This window comes from Sorex araneus, chromosome 4 (assembly GCF_027595985.1).
Source record: "Sorex araneus isolate mSorAra2 chromosome 4, mSorAra2.pri, whole genome shotgun sequence".
In the NCBI taxonomy this organism is placed as follows: domain Eukaryota; kingdom Metazoa; phylum Chordata; class Mammalia; order Eulipotyphla; family Soricidae; genus Sorex; species Sorex araneus.
Window position 1 is genome coordinate 58,921,751 of NC_073305.1, and position 21,141 is coordinate 58,942,891.

The window sequence follows — 21,141 nt, forward strand, 5'->3', positions numbered from 1 at the left end:
TATTTCAACTTCATTTTCAGCATCAGCTTTCTCAGGGTTCCTAATACTGGTAATCAATGGTGATTGATCCTTGCCATGGTCTCTAGAGCTTAGAATGATTTGATCCAGCAATTTTTTTCTTTTGCCACACCCAACAGTGCTTAGTGGCTACTACTGGCTTCTTACTCAAGCGGATTATGCTTTGCCAGGGATCAAAACTATGCTTTATGGTGTAAAGCATGTGCTTCAGCCCAGTGGGCTATTTCTCTGCCCCGTACCAGCAATATCTTGACTTGGAGGACTGGGGATCCATTTCCTCTTAAACTTTGTGTTAGAGTTTGCAGAAAGATCTTCATAAAGCAGATATTGAAATTTCAAGGAACATGGTTGAAGAACCTCTGTTTCAATATTTGCGTATAATCATCTGTTTAGCACCTTTGATGAAAAGTTTCATGGAGAACACAAATTCTGAAATAGGAGTATATAAAGGGAATGGGACCTTGCTGTGGCTGACCCTGATTCAATCTCTGGCACCGGATATGGTTCCCAAGCTCTGTCAGGAGTGACTCCTGAACTCGAGGCTAGGAGTAAACCCTGAGGACTGTGGGGTGTGGCCCAACCCTCTCAAATGGATACAGTGAAAAGCTCTTTTGCCTTAAAAGGGATTGTGACCTCTTAGACAATGCTTTTCGAAAGGTGATCTCTAGACTATTTTATCAGTAGGTACTGGATGCTTGTTTTTTAAAATTTTTTTAACACTAATTTTTAAATGTTCAGGCCTCTCCTTGCAGTGCTCTGTCCTCAATCCCAGACATATTGCATCAGAGCAATAACTGATACTCTGAGAATATGGTGGTTCCCAGAGGGGAAGAGGCAGAAGATGGGGTTTCCATTTGACACAGCACTATGTGGTATGAGATGTCATGGCACAGGAACCTTGGTGGTGGGTGTAGTTAGGTGAATCCACATATGGCGGAGTAAGGATGTATATCCGAAACTTATAGAAATTAGCAATACAATGGCGCATCAGTAATTTATATCTATATGCATGTATGTTCTTACAAGAAAAGGGCAATTTTATAAATATTATAGCTACAGATATAGGCACATACAAAGAAATAGGTACAATCTTTGTATTTGAAAAATAAAGCAGAAGCAACTTGAGGAACTTGGTTATATTTGTTGTATTTTTAAAATCTCTTTGGAAAGATATATTTTAGACTATTAAACATCATTACAGGTGGTCAGTTAGGACTTTTTGAAAACTTCAGTCATCGGGAACAATGTAATGCTCCCCCAAAGCTAATTTAACATCATTCATACTAACCAATAAAATATGTTAAATGTATAACTAAACCCTGAGTTTTCTCATATTGACTGTGTCAGTGCTTTTAGAAATAGAAGGTGCTTCTAAAACAGTGCTAATGTTGCTATCTCCCTAATGAGATCCTTGCTACCTTTCTACGTGTTACCTTCCTACATGTTTGCTTCCTCCCTTGCATCTTCCAATCACTAGAAGAGGATGGGGCAGTGTGAATGCTCACGTCTAGCTTTTGTATATACATCTATCTTCTTAGTAATAAAGAACATTGAGCATGCATTAATATTTTAGGCTTTAAAGGAAGAAAAAATAAGAAAAGGAGCACCAGGGAGGTGTCTGAAATTTGACCATGTTCTAAGGTGGTCACATAAATATGATATGTGGAAATTAGCTGAGATTAAAGGCACCTTGTGCACTTTAGGTTAATCAATGCTCAGTTTTTGACTATAACAACATGTCTCACAATAGAGAGAGTTACTGGTTCCCGCCTGAGCAAATCGATAAGCAACCGGATGACAGTGACAGTGACAGGAGTCACTGTGAGATACAGTTACAAAGCTGATCATGGTTGGGTTTCAGTCACACAGTGTTCTAACACCCATCCCTCCACCAGTGTACATTTCCCACCAACAACCACTGTCCTCAGTTTCCCCCGCCTGGCAGGCACTTTACTTCTTTCTGTTTCTGTCTCTCACTCTCTCTCTTTCCCTCTTTGGGTCATTGTGGTTTGCAATACAGGTACTAAGAGGTTATCATGCTTTTTCCTTTATCTGTTTTCAGCATGCAGTTCTTATCCAGAGTGATCATTTCCAACTATCTTTATCACGGTGTTTCCTTCCCTCTGTTCTGTTTTTTTAAACCATGAATTAATCCTATTAAATTTTCTATACTGAGGTATCTTAAGACTTATATAAGAGTGAAAGAGTTACCTGCACCAATACAAAAAATCTTTTCTTCCATCTCTTCCAGACATTCTTACCGATGGCCCATAGATACCTAAGAGGGAACAAAATGCAGAGTTTCAGTAATGTGCGAAGGAGAAAATTAATGAATGCATGCTACCTGGAAACCTGGTACTTGCAAACAAGGAAATGTATGTGGTCAAGAAATAGAAAGCAACTTTTCGGTTATTATAATGGAGAATAAGGAAGAGTATAAAGATCACTTTTATTTAGAGAAGAAATTGTGGCCCGTGATCAAATGCTACTTAAATTCCTTGATTGATTCCAGCAAACTTGAAAAATATACTACATTGAGACTTAATTTGTATATGTGCTAAAAGTTGTTTAGGTAAGGAAACTCCTGAAAGGTGTTGCAGAAGAGAAAGAAAAGAGTGCTAAATATCACAACTTCAAGTCTTTCAAACCTCCTGTCAAGTCTCACTCAGGAAAAACCTTCCTGAGGTTTGATTTGTTGTTAATTCTGGTAAATTACTGGAGGAATTTCAAATTGACATAGAAAGTTTTCCCTCTGCCCTTCCTCCCTCCTCTGAATGCTCTCCTGTTGATAGAAATTCAGTGTCACTCCCCCAAAATGAAATAAAATAGTTGAGAATGACAGGCATATTTAAAACTATGTGGATATTTTTTAAAAAGTCAGTGTTACTCATTTATTCAGATTTATCCCATTGCTCCTTGAATTATTTCATGTTGAAATGGGATTGATCAGTGAAGTGGAGCTGGTGTTTTCAAACTCTATTGGATCAAGGAAGGAAAGATCCGGTCATACTCAAATATATCCAAATACTCTGGTTTCAAAATTGTTTTATTTTTTATTTGCTATGAAAACTAGCTGGATAACTTTCAAATCCTCAGTTTACTTAGAAAGAACTTCTGTTTTGGAAAAATGAAGACTAATTAATATGCATGGCAAATATTACATGCTCTTAAAAATGGATATTGACCAGAATCTACTTCGACGTTGAGTCTTTATAGGTCTTCCTGATCCCTATGTTTATTTTTCAGTTGCCAAGTGTAGTTGATTTTGCCTCCAGGAAAGTTCTGTTTAATCTTTCATTTCCTATCATTGCTATTTCATTTTCAGCATATATATATATATTATTTTTCCTTTTTGGGTCATACCTGGTGATACACAGGGGTTACTCCTGGCTCATGCACTCAGGAATTACTCCTGGCTCAGGGGACCATATGGGATGCTGGGAATCGAACCTAGGTCAGCCATGTGCAAGGCAAATGCCCTACTCGCTGTGCTATTGCTCTAGCCCCTCAGCCCTAATTTTTATTTCCATGGAAAACTATAGAGGATATTTTCAATGGATTAAAAGAGCTGAAGAAAGATTTTCAAAATCCTTTTTTCCTGGAGATGAATACTACAAATTCTACGGATGTCTTTCCCTACCAAAATTCCTTCACTTATTCTCCCTTTTACTTTAAGGGTGCCCCAACTTTACCCACCCAAATTTCACTTTCATGCTTTATCTTGTGGCTGTCCATTTATTCTCAATTTACTTGACATTTTCTCTTATATTAACTTATTTACTATGACAAATTTATTTTGAAAAGAAAATGTAACATCATGACTTTATATAATAATTATGTCATGAATTGCAAATTGAAATATGTAACTAGTATGTGCTTGTCACTGCATGTAAAATTACCTCAAATACTGTCAGTGGTATGAACACTTAGGAAAACCCTGTAGCACTGTAAACCTGTTGTTTATCGATTTGCTCGAGCAGGCACCAGTAATGTTTCCATTGTGAGATTTGTTGTTACTGTTTTTGGCATATCAAATACGCCACATGAAGCTTGCCATGCTCTGCCGTGCAGGTGGGATACTCTCGGTGGCTTGCCGGGGTCTCTGAGAGTGGTGGAGGAATCGAACCTGGGTGGGCCTCGTACAAGGCAAAGGCCCTATGCACTTTGCTATCGCTCCAGTCTTAGGAAAACCCTAGGATATGAAAATAAAAATCCACTTTCTTGACCTAGCCTCAAAGTCTGTTTACTTTCTGTGATTGCTTAACTCTGTAGGATTGCATTCTGCACATTATATATTACCTGTAATTATTGACTGCACTATAGTTTCATACCTCAGTAGCCACCTATATTCTGCTTTCTGTTCTTTATATTAGAATCCATAGTCTTCATACACTCAATTTCTTATCTTGAGGGCGTTCACCTCCTGAGCTCATGGGTAATCTGCTAATACAATGATAATACTGCTACAAATTATTCATTATCTTATTGGGTAGGGCATTTGTCTTTCACGCGGCTGACCAGATTTGATTCCTCTGCCCCTCTCAGAGATACTCAAAAAGAGTATCTCGCCCGCACAGCAGAGCCTAGCTAGCTACTGTGGCGTATTTGATATGCCAAAAACAGTAACAACAAGTCTTACAATGGAGACAAGTCTCAGAGTGGAGACGTTACTGGTGCCCGGCCAAGCAAATCGATGAACAACGGGATGACAGTGATGACAGTGATCATAGTTCCTTGTATATGGTTGGTGACCAACAAATATTTAATTAATTTCACTTAGTTTTTAACATCATGCTTTGGGGAAACCAGAAAAAACATTATAAAGATATATGCTGACATTTAAAATTTTGCATGAAAAATTGCAACCCATTGCAAAGTTAGATATCTTTCTTCCAAAATATAGCCTCTTTGCACCCCCACCCCCCACCCACTCTAACTTCTCTATCGAACACCTATTATCTGGTGGGAAATGTACACTGTTGAAGGGATGGGTGATGAAACATTATATGACTAAACCCAATCACGAATAACAGCGTAACTGTATACCTCACTGTGATTAAACACACCCTCACGCAAATAAAATTAGTACATTTGCATATTTCTAGATACGCTAATTGCAGTGGCTGCTGGATACACTGCAGATGGAAGTGGCAGTAGAGAAATCAAGAAGATCAGTGAGGAGATCATTGCAATGGGGAACTAGAGGACTAGATGGTTGCAATGGGGAACTGGAACAGAAAGTAAGGCTGGTAGCTGAACAGAGGCTGAGGTTAGAAAAGTGATTAGTGAGCTGGTAGGTTCATCAGCCCTTTGGCCCTATGATCAGCTTTGTTGTTCTGAGGATCATCTAGCTGTCCTATACAGTTCTCATAACTATCTTGAATAACAAATTACTGCCTTCATGAGAGAAATGGACTTACGAGAGAGACTTGCCATAGCCAGGGAGAAGGTGTTTGAATATAGTTAAGTGTATAGTTTTCCTTGGGACCAGATAGATAGTGCTGGTGGGCGAGATACTCTCAGTAGCTTGCCGGGCTCTCTGAGAGGGGTGGAGGAATCAAACCCAGGTTGGCCGAGTGCAAGGCAAATGCCCTACCTGCTGTGCTATCGCTCCAGCCCTCTATCCCCAGGATATAAAAACACTCTCAAAAGAAAAGATACATACCATTATGCATGTTCATACTCAGTACAATAGTTAAGGTATGGAATCAACCTAGGTGTTCAACAGCAGATGAATGGATTTTGAAGATATGGTTTATGTACACAATGGAATACTATGCAGCTGCAATAAATGAGGAAATCATGCAATTTGCTGCAACATGGTTGGAGCTGGAAGATATCATGTTGAGTGAAGTAAACCAGAAGAAGAAAGACAAACACAGGATGATCTGTGGAACATAGACCACTGGATGAGAAAATGTACTGTAGTAAAAGGGGATGCCGGGATCATCCTCGACCCCAGTGTTTAGAGAGGAAAGAGACAGAGATGGAAAGAAATCAAGGGGAGAGGCAGAGACGGCAGAGACGAGAACAAGAAGTAATGGGTTAGGGGCTGCAGCAACAGCACAGCAGGTAGAGCATTTGCCTTGCATGTGGCCAAGCCGGGTGGGAATCCCAGCAAACCATATGGTCCCCTGAGCACCACCATGAGTAATTCCTGAGTGCAGAGTCAGGAGTAACCCCTGTGAATCGTCAGGTGTGACCCAAAAATCAAAAAAAAAAACCCCAAACGTAATGGGTTAACAGGCATCAGAATTTCAATTATGCCAGTGATATGAGTGAGGGATATACCCATATACTCAAAACATAGATTCAACAGAACTAAAAACATAATACCTAAGCAGCAATTACTGAAACCTGGTGAAGTGCCTATAAACTGAAAAGCAGAGGTTACCTATAGTAAGTTATAAAATGAAAGTAGAATTAAAGCAATTAAAGCACAAAGAACACAATCCATTTTGAATCACTTTATTTTCCTTCAGAGTAAAAGTACTACCTGTTGCTTAGTGAAGCTCCACTTTGTGATGTGTGAAAGACTTTATATGCATTATTGTCCTCACCTGACAGAGTTGAGAAGTTGAATCTAGAGCCATGTTTGCTAGGTTCGCATGTGACCTTGGAAGTTGCTCAACTTGTATCTACCATATTTTTAAAAAATCTGTACAATGGGGAGAATAAATGGTTCCTAATTTGAGGATTATAAGAATTAAAGGAATTACTAAACTGTAAAGTCTCTTTTGGTGGGGAAGAGGGCACATTTGGTTTTGTTCTACTCAGGGTTCTGTGCTCAGGGATAAGTCTTGATGGGGTTTAGGAAACCATATGTGGTGCCAGGAAATATATGTGGTGTTAGGGATAGAATTGGGGCCAGCCACAAGCCAGGCAAGTGACTTAAGCTCTGTAACTATCTCTCCAGCCCTTAAATTGTAAAAATTTTAAAACAATACCTTTATAAAAGTACAGGCACATCAAATTTTATTATTTCTGTTCTATGATCGATGAAACAGGTCTAGAAAGTTCAAGAAACATCTGCAGACCCACAGCTATGTGATAAAACAGTCAGAATTTAAATTCAGAAAAATTGGTTACAGAGCAACTTCTCCTCCCATTTTAGACAGTAATCTTTGGCTTCTTCATTGAAAAAAAAGGCAAAACAAAACAAAACAAAAATTGCTAGTATAATTGAATAGAGAGAATTTCTGCTAAAGTCTTTAGAATGAGAAAGCAGAGTAGAACCAGAGAAAAATTAACAATCTCCTTTGGAAAGTATCAGTTGGTTTGTGTGAAGGAGGGGTTTTCCCTCTGAGGTTTTCCTCAGAATTTATTGCTAATTTGGCACATACCAGAAGGTGTCAAAACTGAGAAAAACTGAGGGCTGCAATGTACCATTTCTGTCTAGTCAGCTCCGACTCAGTGTTTTCTGAGGTTGAAACATGCTCGTGAAACAGAATGCAAAGTACCTGGAGCAGATGGAAGTTCTGTTACTGCAGACATACAGGTGGCTTTCCCCCACCAGCATCTCACACTACAGACAGATCGATCTGTGTGGGCATTAGTGGCCTTCAGCTCTTTCTTTAGGCCATCTGGATATATGGAAATCTAGATTTATGAATAGCCAAATCAGCATGTAGTATAAGGAGCAAACTTTTAGCTTCAGGATGATAGCTTAGGCTCAGGGTGGAATCACCTCAGTAGGAATTCTGACCCGATTAATGCTTATTTGACTTAGCTGTCTGTGCCTCAATTTCTTCAAATATAAATTGGGAATAACACAGGATTTATTTCATAGAGTTATTGTGAGAACTGGTGCAGATGATGTACATCAAATGTTTAATATGTAAATTGGGACACTGTAGTACTGTAGCACTGTCATCCCGTTGTTCATCGATTTGCTTGAGTGGGCACCAGTAACGTCTCCATTGTGAGACTTATTGTTACTGTTTTTGGCATACTGAATACGCCAAAGGTAGCTTGCCAGGCTCTGCCATGAGGACGGGATACTCTCGGTAGCTTGCAGGGCTCTCTGAGAGGGTCGGAGGAATCGAACCCGGGTTGGCCTCATGCAAGGCAAATGCCCTAGCGGCTGTGCTATTGCTCCAGTCAAGGCACACTGTAAATGCTTAATTATGTACATGTTTTAAACTTGTAACTATTATTATTAGCAGCAGTAGCAATAGTAATAGCAATAGCAGCAATTATTAGCAATAGTAAAAAAGATTCACTTTGGGTTACTTATTGAGTTCTTATTTAGTTCTTTTAATATACATATGCTCCAAATAAAGTGTGGAACTTGTCTGGATTTTAAACTTTAGGTCATATTTTGCATTATGACTTATAAATTCTGGCTTTAGCATTTTTATAAATTCATGCCATTCATTCTTATCATGGGGGTGAAGGGATTCAGTTGTTTAAGAGGCTAGAATAAATCATGGGAGACTGAATGAGAAGGAAAACATGCATGTGGGTCATCCTGTTGGCTTTGCATCCCACTACCCTGGGACTACTTGGCCACGTGAGTATCTCATGGTCACACTTATGACAGTCATTTCAAAATAATAAAAGGACAATACTTAATGACTGTTATTTCAAAATAATTAAAGGACAATCTTCCTCCACATTGTATTTGTGAATGGAAATAAATGAATTTCTCCCCTTAAATGCTTTATTATAGCACTGTAGCACTGTCGTTTTGTTGTTCATTGATTTGTTCAAGCGGGCACTAGTAATGTCTCCATTGTGAGACTTGTTGCTACTGTTTTGGGCATATTGAATACACCATGGGTAGCTTGCCAGGCTCTGTCGTGAGGTTTTAATATAATTTAGGTAATATGGTTATAATAATATCAACATTTGTGCTATAGATGTACCAAGTTACTGCACACCCCCAACACCAAAGTGCCCAAGACTCTCCATAACAGTCCCTCTGTCACTTCTAGCCCACTTATTCTTATGTTCCTCTCCTCTTTCCCCACTGCATGGTCATCTGAAGTTTATAATCTAATGTCAAGGATTTGACGGCATTTGATACTCATTCCTTGTTTAGTCTCTTTATGCCACAGATGAGTCAGACTATCCAGTATTTGTACTTCTCCACTGATTTATGTTGCTAATAAGGAATCTTTCAGCTCCATCCACGTGGTACCTGTTTGTTAAATACCTTCTATGCTTAGCACTAGGATTGCACATGATAGGAGATCAAAAGATATTTATGTACATACATATACATACATATATATTTATATATTTTGTCTGAGGGGGTCATGTCATATCCAGTTCTGCTCAGGGCTCACTTGAATTTATGTTATGGACAGTCATAGTGAGACAAAAAACAACGTCCTTGCAAGCTGCTTCCCCACATGCCTCAGGAGTGAAAGAGCTCTGGAAAGGCACTGAGATTTTTTTTGCAGCAGCATAGCAGGTAAAAGGGGAAAGGGCAGAGAAGACACAAAAAACATGGTTAACCATGAAAAGAGTGCTATCCCCAACTCTGCTGTGGTTGTAGTTCTTACCATCCATAAAATTCTGTTCTAAATGTATTAACTAATTTAATCTCTATAACAACTCTGTAAGGAAACACTATTATTATTTCCACTTTATGCCCAGCAAAATCAGAGAAGATAAGTAACTCGAATCCATTTCTAAGTGATTGTATAAAGTACTGAATTCTAAGCAATTGGTCTAACTGACATTCACAGTTAATGAAATAACAAAAGACAAAATGGAATAACAGTACTGTAGCACTGTTGTCCCATTATTCATCAATTTGCTTGAGTGGGCACCAGTAACGTCTCCATTGTGAGACTTGTTGTTACTGTTTGTGGCATATTGAATACACCACGGGTAGCTTGCTAGGCTCTGCTGTGTGGGCAGGATACTCTCAGTAGCTTGCTTGGCTCTCCAAGAGGGATAGAGGAATCGAACCCGGGTCAGCTGCATGTAAGGCAAATGCCCTACCCATAAATAAATTAATCTAAAAGGGGCAGGAAAAAAAAGGGGATGAGGTAGAAAGGTCAGATGGCATATAAAGCAAATGATAAGGCTGATAATTGCAAATTTATTAAAACCAAATTACATCAATACTTGCATTAAATATTACAATTCAGGCTGGAGTTATAGCACGGCCGGCAGGACATTTGCCTTGCACTCGGCTGGGCTGACCTGGGTTCAGTTCCTCCATCCTTCTCGGAAAGTCTGGTAAGCTACCAAAAGTATCCTGCCTGCACAGCAGAGCCTGGCAAGCTACCCGTGATGTATTCGATATGCCAAAAATAGTAACAACAAGTCTCACAATGGAGACGTTACTGGTGTCTGCTCAAACAAATCGATGAGCAGTGGTATGAGTGACAGTGATTCCAATTCAAAGGCAGAGAACTCAAGACAGTATTTTGAAAAACTGGGACAAATTCTATATTTCCTATGGGAACTTAAATTTAAAAAAAATGTTTTTTCAAACAAAGTACGTTCTAGGGCAAAGAATGTTACCAGAGATAAAGAAAACAATTTGCTAACGCCAAAGAAATCAATTTATCAAGAAAATTAATTATTGTAAAGGCTCATGCATATGCTAATGAGTTTCAAAATGTATGAAGCAAAACTGGGCAGAACAGAAGAGGGAACAAATTTATAATTTTGGTCAGAAAGTTTGATAACTCCTAGTGAGTGATGGGAAATCAATCAGCATTTAAAAGACTTGAACTCTATATACCAACTTGTACTAATAGACATTTATAGAAAAAAATCAATTAGCTAGAGAAAATTAAATTCTAAATATATCAATTAGTTCAGTCTAGCTAGTCTTATTTGAGAGTCTATGTCTATGAATGGTGTCTTATATAATTATGAAGGATAGACAAGTGGGATAATTTTGAGGAAAAGAAGTGGAGAAGAGCAGCAGAGGCAAGGAAAAGGAAGAGGCAAAGGCATTTAAGTGGTCTGACCAAAACTTACCAACTGTTACCTCTTTAAGGCTTGTTAAAACAGAAAAGGAAAATCAGAATTGCTGAAAATTACTCCTGAAATGTTGACAGAAACTCACGAAATGAATTCAAAGTGGACCCATAGGGTCTTCCTATTTTAAGGTTTCATGTCCTCAATTAAGGTAGAACAGAAAGAAATCACAATTCCAGACTTGGCTCTGAACTGGGCGAATCTTTCCATTTCCATCTCTCTGTCACTGTCACTGTCATCCCATTGCTCATCGATTTGTTCGAGAGGGCACCAGTAACGTCTCCATTGTGAGACTTGTTGTTACTGTTTTTGGCATATCCAATACACCACAGGTAGCTTGCCAGGCTCTGCCGTGTGGGCGCGATACTCTTGGTAGCTTGCTGGGCTCTCCGAGAGGGGAGGAGGAATCGAACATGGGTCGGCCGCATGAAAGGCCCTACTGCTGTGCTATTGCTCCAGCCCAATTTTCCCACAGTTCCTCTGTCACCTCTAGTCTGCTGACTCTTACATTTCTCTGCTCGACCACCTCCCTCCCCACTTCACTTGGTCATCTGAGTTTTGTAGTCCAACATGGAGGATTTGCTATCATTCCATATTGTTTCCTTCTTTAGTCTCTCTATACAACAGATGAGTGAGATCATTCAGTACTTGCAATTCTCTCACTGATATATGTTGTTAACAAGGTATCTTCCAGTTCCATCCACAGTGTACCTCTTTATTAAATATGTATTTAATCACTGTATTACTGTCATCCTGTTGCTCATCAATTTGCTCTAGTGGACACCAGTAACGTCTCCATTGTAAGACTTGTTACTGTTTTTGGCATATCAAATATGTCATGGGGAGCTTGCCAAGCTCTGCCATGCGGGAGAGATACTCTCAGTAGCTTGCTGGGCTCTCTGAGGGGGGCGGAGGAATTGAACCTGGGCCGCCCGTGTGCAAGGTAAACACCCTACCTGTTGTGCTATCACTCCAGCCCATGTATTTAATAAATTTGTATATAATAAATAAATGAATAAATTTATAAATAAATTTATTAAATATTTTCTGTACTTAGCTCTAGAATTGTATGTGATAAGAGCTCAGTAGCTATTTATGGGATATATATATCAAATAATCTATTGTATTTTCACTATATGTCAGAATCTATAGCAACTTTGAACAATGGAGGAAAAATGAACCTCCTGAGAATGAATTCAAAACCTAGTGGGGAAAGACAGACAACATTCATCAATATATGATGTGTGAGATAAGTGCTGTGGTGAGAATAAATCACAGTTAAAGAGATGAGGCAGGGCCGTAGGCAGGCCAGGAAAGGCTTCTCATTAGAAGCAGGAACTAGAAGAAACGAAAGTGAACCATGTGGCCATCTGTGTGTGGGAGAAGGGCCAAGGAAGCTGAGAAAACACTGAAGGGCCACTGGGATGAAGGTACAACCTCGAGTCTTCTGTGCAGAACAAGGAGACCAGTACGTCTGGAGCAGGAATGGAGTGAGGTAGGCATGGAGTCCCTGTCAGGTAAGGCCCAAGGCGACACTCACAACACTGGCTTTTACTCAGAATGTGAAGGGGAATTACTGGAGGGTTTTCACCATCAGCGTGATCTGACTGGTTTTTGTCTTCGAAAGATTATTCTGGGGCTAGGCAATTAATACAACATTGTAATACCGATTTCTTGTGAAACTGGGATGTTTTTATTTGAGAGAGGAGAGATACAAAGGAGAAATTTTCTTGAACATTTTAGAAATAAATATAGTCCAGAAAAAAAGGAGGAAAAGCTGATGTCAGAAACATCACATGAAGCTATTGTTCTTCATCATGGACAATGGAAAAGTTAAGCTCACAGCAAGAGCCTGGCTCCCTCCCTCACCTTCTCTATGATGAGCCTTGCCATAATCCCATCTTTGACTCTGGGAATTGTTTGACTCAAGAGAGTGCCATGTAAATTCTTCAAATAACAAGTGAGTTTAAGTGGAGGAATGGGTCTCCAGGTCATATATCTATATATATAAATGTAAATATATATATAAATGTAAATATATATATAAAATGTAAATATATATAAAAAATATTTTATTTATATATATATATATTTCTGGAAGTCTGTCTTCTTTGCTTCTTGGGATTTAAGGCACCAGGGCTCTTTTACTCCTGACTGTATGCGTCATGGAGACTTCTTGTCCTGATCACCCTTTCCTAGACTTCTGTTGGAGTTCTGTATTTATTTTTGAAGTAGCATGTGTTAATTGTTCAGAGCTTGTGTGCATCGGTAATTGGGAATGGTTCATTTTTGGAGCTCATTTTCTTATAAATTGGCCTCCAGATCCTGGCCAGGTTGCATTCTCAGAGTTCTCAAAAAACTCATAGTTCTCCCAAGATCTTTCAGGCTGTCAGTGGAATTTAGTTACTTTTGGTTGCACATCTGAGACCCTCTAGATCTAGCTGCTGCCCCACTTCATAAGTCTAGTTATTTGCTTCCTCAAGGCCAGAAAGTGAGTATCTCTGACTCCCCTCGATGCTGACCTTCTGGACTCTTTTGAGTATTTACCACATTAAATAGGCTGACCACAGGCATTTTCTCAATCTGTCTTCTCAGCAGTTAACTTCTGGCACTGGGTTTTAGAGTCCCTCTAGAACATAAACTTCCTCCAGATTTTGTGTCAATTTTACCACTTCAGTACATATACTTCAAAGGTAATTAAAAAGATCTTTCTACTTGTACTTTATATTTCTAAGCAGCATGATAACTGGATGAAAAATAGTACCTATATATGATTGTTTCAAATAGTCCTTCCCTGCTATGGGTTAAACATACCTTTCTCCAGAGTTATATGCCCAACTTCTCTCTAAGTGATCTCATTTTCAGAGACAGTGGGGTCTAAGCAATTTGTTTTATTTGTTTAACAGGCTTAGCATATAGCCAGTCATCAATAAAAATTTTCTGTACAAATCATTAGTTTTGGTCTATAAAATATTATTTTTATTTATTTAAATCACCTAATTTGTCATTCTCAAAGGTTAAGCAACTAAACATGGGATACCAAGAAAACCCTAAACACTAAACTAAAAAAAAGTTCTTAGCTGCAAAATCAATACACAGAAATTCATTGCTTTTTTGTATGCAAACAATGAAATGGAAGAGAGAGAAATTAAAAAAAAAAGAATAGTTCCATCCACAGTCATGTCAACTGGTCTAGCCTTTTTGAAAAACAATATGTACTCAAATCACGAGGGTTTGGCTCCCATGTGACTCAGCAACCCCACTTCTTGGCATCTATCCTAAAGGCCTAAAAACTCTATTCAGAAAAGATATTTTTCATTCTTCTGGTTCACTGCAGCCTTATGCACAATAGCCCCAATACGGAAACAACCTGAGCATCTAAGAACAGATGACTGGATAAAGAAACTATGGTAGATATATACAATGAAATATACCTCAGTTATATGAAAGATGTTTGCTGCTACATGGATGAAATTGGAGAATATCATGCTGAGTTAAGTTAATCAGAAGAAGAAGGGCAGACAGGTGGGATACAAAGAAACAAAAGAGGGGAATAACCAACAGCCAAAGGCAACAGGAACTGAGAACTGGTCTTCAGTAGAAGCTTACAGAAAGGGAATAAAATAGGGGGATGACTTTAGGGTGATGGTGAAGGGAAATGGACACACTGGTATTGGAATGATTTTTGCAAGAAACTACCATTAATAGTATTATAAGCTATGGTGCCTAAAATAAAAGAAAATTATTTTTATAAATAATCCCAAATATGTTAATATATTAAAAATGCTATCTTAAACATTAAAACTGACTCAATGGGAATTGATTGCTTAAAGGTCAGCTACAGATATTATTCACAACTTATTGATGTGGTTGTTAGTGAAGGTACTAATCAGTAATTTGCATTTGGAAAGATTTGGATTCCTTTATGAAGGAGCATGAAGTCAATAAAAGTCAGGTCCTAAATCAGAATAACACAGCATGCTTCTAGGAATGTTTTGAATTATACTGGAAATCCTGCCAGAAAAGGAGGAAGAAATTTTTCTATCATGTGAGTTTACCTCAAAGAAAAACAGAGTAATCACAGGACTTGAGGAAGTATCAAAATATGTATCAAAGTTAAGTATTTCGCTAGTTTCTCATAAATCATTTATATTACCTTCATGTTGTCCTTTCAGTTTTTCTCTTAAAAAAAATTTTGGTCTTGGGCCTGGTGGTGTTCAGAGCTTACTCCTGGCTCTGTATGCTTATAGGAGTCACTCCCAGTGGTACTAGGGACAATATATAGAGTTGGTGATGGAACTGGGCTTAGTTGCATACAAGGAAGTGCCTTGCCCACTGTTCTATCTCTCCAGCCTCTTGAAAAAATATGTGAAAAAAGGTTCATGTGTCTGGAATTGTCATCTAGAGAGACACTCACCCAGAATGCTTCATGTTCTGAGGCTTATCCATCCTGACTGCAAGTTTCATCTTGAGATCTTGATCCGGACAGTTCTTGGAGACAGTCATTTTGTGCCACTCTGACTGTTTGGGGCTATTTGGGGTAGGATGGAGAATAACCTGTAGAAAAAAAGGACAATCAGCTCAGCCAGGAAACAGAAACTATCTATGAAGAGGCAGGAAACAGGAATATTTGGAGGGTTGCTTTTATAGATGAGAATTTTGCTGCTGATAAGTTGAGTGTTTTATCCAGGTCTCACAACCAGCAGGGAAACCCCCCTGGATGCGACCCCCTAAAGGAACATGAATTCAGTACAAGTTAAAGAGAAGCTGAGCTTGATGACCTGCTACCAGGATAGTGTGCCCAGCTTTGTAACAAGTGGGTTTGGTTCCAGGTATGAAACATCTATTTTCATTAGGCGCAGGGAAGCAGGCGTCTTCCCTGGGTATCTTTCACTTCTGGATGAGGGATAATGAGGCTAAGAGTTTGGGGGTACCCACTGCTTTCCAGATGCTGTACTGTCTTTACTGACAGCCTACAGAATCAGCCCCAGTGGAAAGCAAAGAAGCATGTGATCATCTGTGTGATCAGACAACAATTGTAGAAGCCCTCGGCAGGAAAACAAGAGTCACCAATGCTTCTCTGCCTTGCTTGTGTTGATTTTCCATTCCTTTTGTGTCTATATCTGACCCCATTTTCCTTACCGAATTCTCTTTTATTATGAAAGAAAAGTTATACGTTCTTACAAAATGCAAAACTGGAGTCTTTTCAAGGTCTTAAGACATAATTGAAATTCAAAGAGGACTTATGTCTTGGCCCTGAGGTTGCTGATTTTTAAAACAGTATTTCAGTAAATAATTTTGAGCAACTAGTCAAATATCTGTACATGTACCACTTCAATATATAGTTACCATCCATAGGATTGGAGAGAGCACAGCGGGTAGGGCACTTGCCTTGCATGCAGCCAACCTGGGTTTGATTCCTCCATCCTTCTCAGAGAGCCTGGTAAGCTATCAAAAGTATCCCTCTCACACAGCAGAGCCCGGCAAGCTACCCGTGGCATGTTTGATATGCCAAAAGCAGTCACAAGTCTCACAGTGGAGACATTACTGGTGCCCGCTTGAGCAAGTTGATGAACCATGGGATGATAGTGCTACAGTGCTGCCATCCATAAAATATGAGCCGTTATATCTTATAGTATAAAATATATTTAGATTTATAGTATAGATTTATTAATTATAATGATTGTGTATTAGATTATATGATAATCTAATTATATGATGATCAATATAATGTATTACATTATTACATATATAACAAAGAAAGAATATACATGTGCAGAAGTAGAGAAGTTTTAAAAAGACAAGCTAAGGTAACAAAACTGTTTCTTAAAATATCTTGAGAAGAGTGGTGTCTTTGTAGTGATATTAGATACTAATTTTAAGATATAATGTGCACTTAGTACAATGACACTGGATTTAAGTCTGTAATTTATGTATTCTTATAAACAATTTTATAAAGTCTTGGTCTGATAGGGTAATCTATTTGATGACGCTAGCATTGCTTCCATCTCATAATGTGGAAGGCAGAACTCCTAGTTCTGGAAATGGTGTTACTTTTATTATTTTTACATTGTGCACCAGGCCTGTGATGGATTATTTTTTCAAAATCATAGCTTTACTTTGTAGTATCTTTGTGTCATTTGTTCATGTTGAGAGGATTAACTTAATTAAAATTCTGCCACTGAGGAAACTGATACTGGTGATGGGATAAGTATTGAAAATTTGTGCACGTGAAACTCAACTATAAATAAATTTGTAAATCATGGTGCCTCAATTAAAAAAAATTCTCCCATTAAACATACCGATTCAGCTAACTGGCCCTAGAATACTGGTAAAACTGGGAAACTAAGAATGATGGATGGTAATATAAGTCCGAGTACCACTGGATGAATGGCTAAAACCTCTTACTTCACTCAGATTAAGTGTTATCCCAGATCTTGGTCGATAGACATATTGAGATGAGACTTTTGGGAGATGGGGAGAAGAGGGTGCTGATCTCTGGGAAGTTGGTCTTTTTACTCGAACTGTTCTGCCCTGAGAAGTAAACAGTGGGTGAGTGGGTGGGTAATATACTGGGAGCATAGAAGGCAGAGCCTGGTAAGAGAATCCTCAGCCGGGGCCAGAACAGCAGCAGGAAAGACTCTGGGCATCCTGCTCCTGCATTTGGCAAAATCAAAGCAGGAGCAGCACTCTGGGCGCCCGGAACTCGTTAACAGCCCTCCCACCATATGGATCCTGGGCATATTTCCCACTGGCAATATGGTGTCCATTCGCTGATACAAATGGCCGCAACTTATTACTGGCTGCTCCACAAAGACTTCTTCTCCACGTGGTCACTCCTGGGGGAGACTCCCCTCTTGGGCTGGATGGGAGCTGAGGTCAGCACAGTTCTCCCCCATCTTCATCCCCTGTGTCAGATAGGTCAGTGATTCCTTTGTGTGTGTGTGTGTGTCAGCCCTGCTGAATTATTAGGGTCCCTTTGGATGCACAAGAGCCCCGAGCCATCCAGACACCTCATCTGGACATTCCAGGCGGCTAATCAAGCACTCCATCATGTCAGTCGAGGCCCATGTGTGCTATGCTTTGATGTGGTGATGTGGATATGGGAACACAAGCCACCCCATGCAGTAAGCTTCCTGCCAGCCCAGCCCAGCTTCTCTCAGTTACCAGGGCACACAGGGCATCCTGCTGGGGATTGCCTTACCCTCATCTTTCTAGGATCCCCTCCCGCATCCAGCCTGTGCATCTCTCCCCACCTAGGTATCCTCCATCAGAAGGAAGCCCTATCCCCCCAGAACAGACTGTGTCCACTTGTCTGTTTTTTTTCCCAAATCACACATCACACTGCACTATGACTTCTGGTTTTAGGTTTATATCTTTGATGTTTTGTGAGGTGGAGGATTTTAGTCTGTCATAATTCTTGTTGCTCTGCTTGTTGCTCTGCACATAACACAGAAATAGAATGGTGGAGACACAATTGTATGCAATTGTATTCAATGACTAAAAACATGACAATAAACACTCTCTGGCCTTTTGTGGAAGTACCCTATAAAGGATAATTTGACAGTTTCTGTCCACAATTCAAATTCCAATCAGCACATTATTTTAAAATTTTTCCTAAATGTGTAACACATGTACTAAGCAATAATTTTGATTTCAAAGCACTGCTTATGTAGCTAAAAATGGTAAAAATTCTAAGGAAATTATGAGAGAGCTCTGTAAGAGAATATCATATAGCTATGAAAAGGGTAAGTTAGTATAGATGAAAAAATCTTCAGGTACACTGAGATATCCCACTTAAAGCACAGGAAAGTACATGTACTTGTCTTATCACTGTTGTTTTTTTGTACTTTATCTAATTTTTTAGAAGTATGTGCATATGTTCCTGTAATTTGTTTGTATGACATTCCTTTGCATAGAATATTTTGCAAAGAACACACAATAAACTAAAAAAAAGTTTTTTTTCTCTTGAAACAAGCATTAGGGTGGGTGGGATGTACCATTAATTTCCACTAAATATCCATTTAAGTTCTTTTTTCCCTTATATTGTGCATGAATTCTTTAAAAGAGTAATAAAAATGTAACAAAGTGAATAGTGAATGAATGAATATAACACTGGGATTTTGAATGTGCCAGTCCTCCGCTATGCTTGGAAAGAATTAAAGCATATAAATATTTGGAGGGTTACAAGACATTCCAAGGGCTGGAGCGATAGCACAGCGGTAGGGCATTCGCCTTTCACGAGGCCAACCCGTGTTTGATTCCTCCGCCCCTCTCAGAGAGCCCAGCAAGCTACCGAGAGTATGGAGCCCGCACGGCAGAGCCTGGCAAGCTACCCGTGGCGTATTGTATATGCCAAAAACAGTAACAATAAGTCTCACAATGAGAGACGTTACTGGTGCCCACTCGAATAAATCGATGAGCAATGGGAGGACAGTGACAGTGACAAGACATTCCAGGAAGATGGCACTGTTTTTAAGCAGCTGCTTCCTGCAGGGATGCTGCCAGCAGAGGGCGCTCCATCCAGCATCAGGGCCAGGTCCTCAGCAATTGGGGGAAAGTATCTTTAGAAGGAAACCAGTAACTGGAGATATACAATAAACGGAAAGCAAAGATTTTTCCATGCTTGAGAATATCACATTTTAAAGAAATGGGAGGAGAGGGCGTTGGGGGTAGGTGTGCTGCAAAGGCTGACTTGTGGTTTTTTTCACAACCGCAAGGCCGAGAGTTTTATTTGATGACACAGAAAGCCTAGGGCCAACATTGGTTAGTGAGAATAATAACCCTAAAAAATTAGTTTGACGTTATTCCTTACCTCCTCTGGGATCCCCTGCATAGGAGGGAGAATAGCTCAGAAGGTGACTCTGAGGGGCTGCCCATTAAAACCTAGGGCAGTGGCCTAGCTGGAGATTAAAATACAGCACACAGGAAGCCCTGTCAGGGTGGGCAGTGCGTGGGGTGTGTGTGGGGGTGGGCTCTTGCCCTCCAGACAATCAATAATTTTATCTATAAACGAAAGGGTTTGACTTATCCAGTGTTTTGGTTTTCTGAGTGGAAACAGCTTTGAGAAACTTGTGAACGCTTTGAACCAATGAGTCCAGAAGAAAGTGTGCCCAGCTCGCTCTCCCCATCCCCTTCCCCATATTTATAAGGAACTCCAAGAGTTCCTGGTCCTGGGGTTCAGGAATAGATTCAGGTTGAGTAATCCTGGATGTGTCACTTCCAATGTGGATATCCTGAGTCTTACAACTTCAGGGATTTTTCACACAATTCTTCATGAAAAAAGAACAATCTGAAGAAAATAAAAGGTCACCGTGTGTGTGTTTCTCTCTCTACAGAAAGAAACAAATATTTGTTCTTTCTTGAAGAAAACAAGTACTTCTCTCTCTCTCTCTCTCTCTCTCTCTCTCTCTCTGTTGTCCTTCTCTCTATTTAGAGAAGCACTATTTTGGCTCTTTGCCTTGTTTTCCTTCCATCTAGGGATGTCTTAGTGAGAAGTCCAATGAATGTGTTCTTTTTAGCTATGTGGTCCTCCAGGCTTGTTTTTGGGGTGAATGTTCTTTCCTTAGTCCACAGATGATCTTCTCAAGGCTCAGATTGACTAAAGAAAGTCTTGTCTGCAATCACACAGCTTTGGGGGCCAGAGAGATAGTGCTGCAGGTAGGACCTTGCACAAACCAATCCCAGTTTGATCCCATTTGGTACCCTGATCACCTCCAGGAGTAATTCTAGAGTGCAGAGCCAGGAGTAACCCCTGTGCATCACCAGTGGGTGGCCCCTAAACAAAAACAAAATGAAAGCAATACAGATCACACAGCTTTTCCAAGGCACTACACATAGTCAGTCTGAAGAGTCTGAGTTCTGGGCTCTGGATGTAAATAAGGGAGTCAAGTTTAGGTTTCTAGTCTAACGGGACTTTTATCGTCCAGTGGGAGAGAGACAAGCTGAAATGCCTATAAACTCTTCCTTTTCTCCTCTCAAGGCTGAGGCATGTTCCATGGAGAAGCTGAAGAGGAGACAGAAAGCAAATGAAGGAGGATGGGAAGTCGGGAAAAGTGATCTCCGAGGTGGTGCTGGCCTTTATCCAGAACGGGAGGGGACCTTTCAGAGAATCGGAGGTTGGGGGCGAATCCTCCACGCGGAGAGAAAGCCCTCGAAAGTGAGAAGGAATTTGGT

General features: G+C 39.7%; 1 protein-coding gene across 9 annotated transcripts in view; it reads right to left on the reverse strand.

Moving 5' to 3' along the window:
- Positions 1-21,141, reverse strand: part of CADPS (calcium dependent secretion activator) — a 527,814-nt gene that overhangs the window by 186,095 nt on the left and 320,578 nt on the right. For all 9 annotated transcript variants that reach the window (XM_055134465.1, XM_055134464.1, XM_055134468.1 and 6 more), the window contains exons 8-9: positions 15,383-15,522; positions 2,230-2,296 (exon numbers count right to left, since the gene is read on the reverse strand). In XM_055134465.1, the coding sequence (XP_054990440.1) occupies positions 2,230-2,296; positions 15,383-15,522 (207 nt within the window). The remainder of the gene's footprint in view (positions 1-2,229; positions 2,297-15,382; positions 15,523-21,141) is intronic.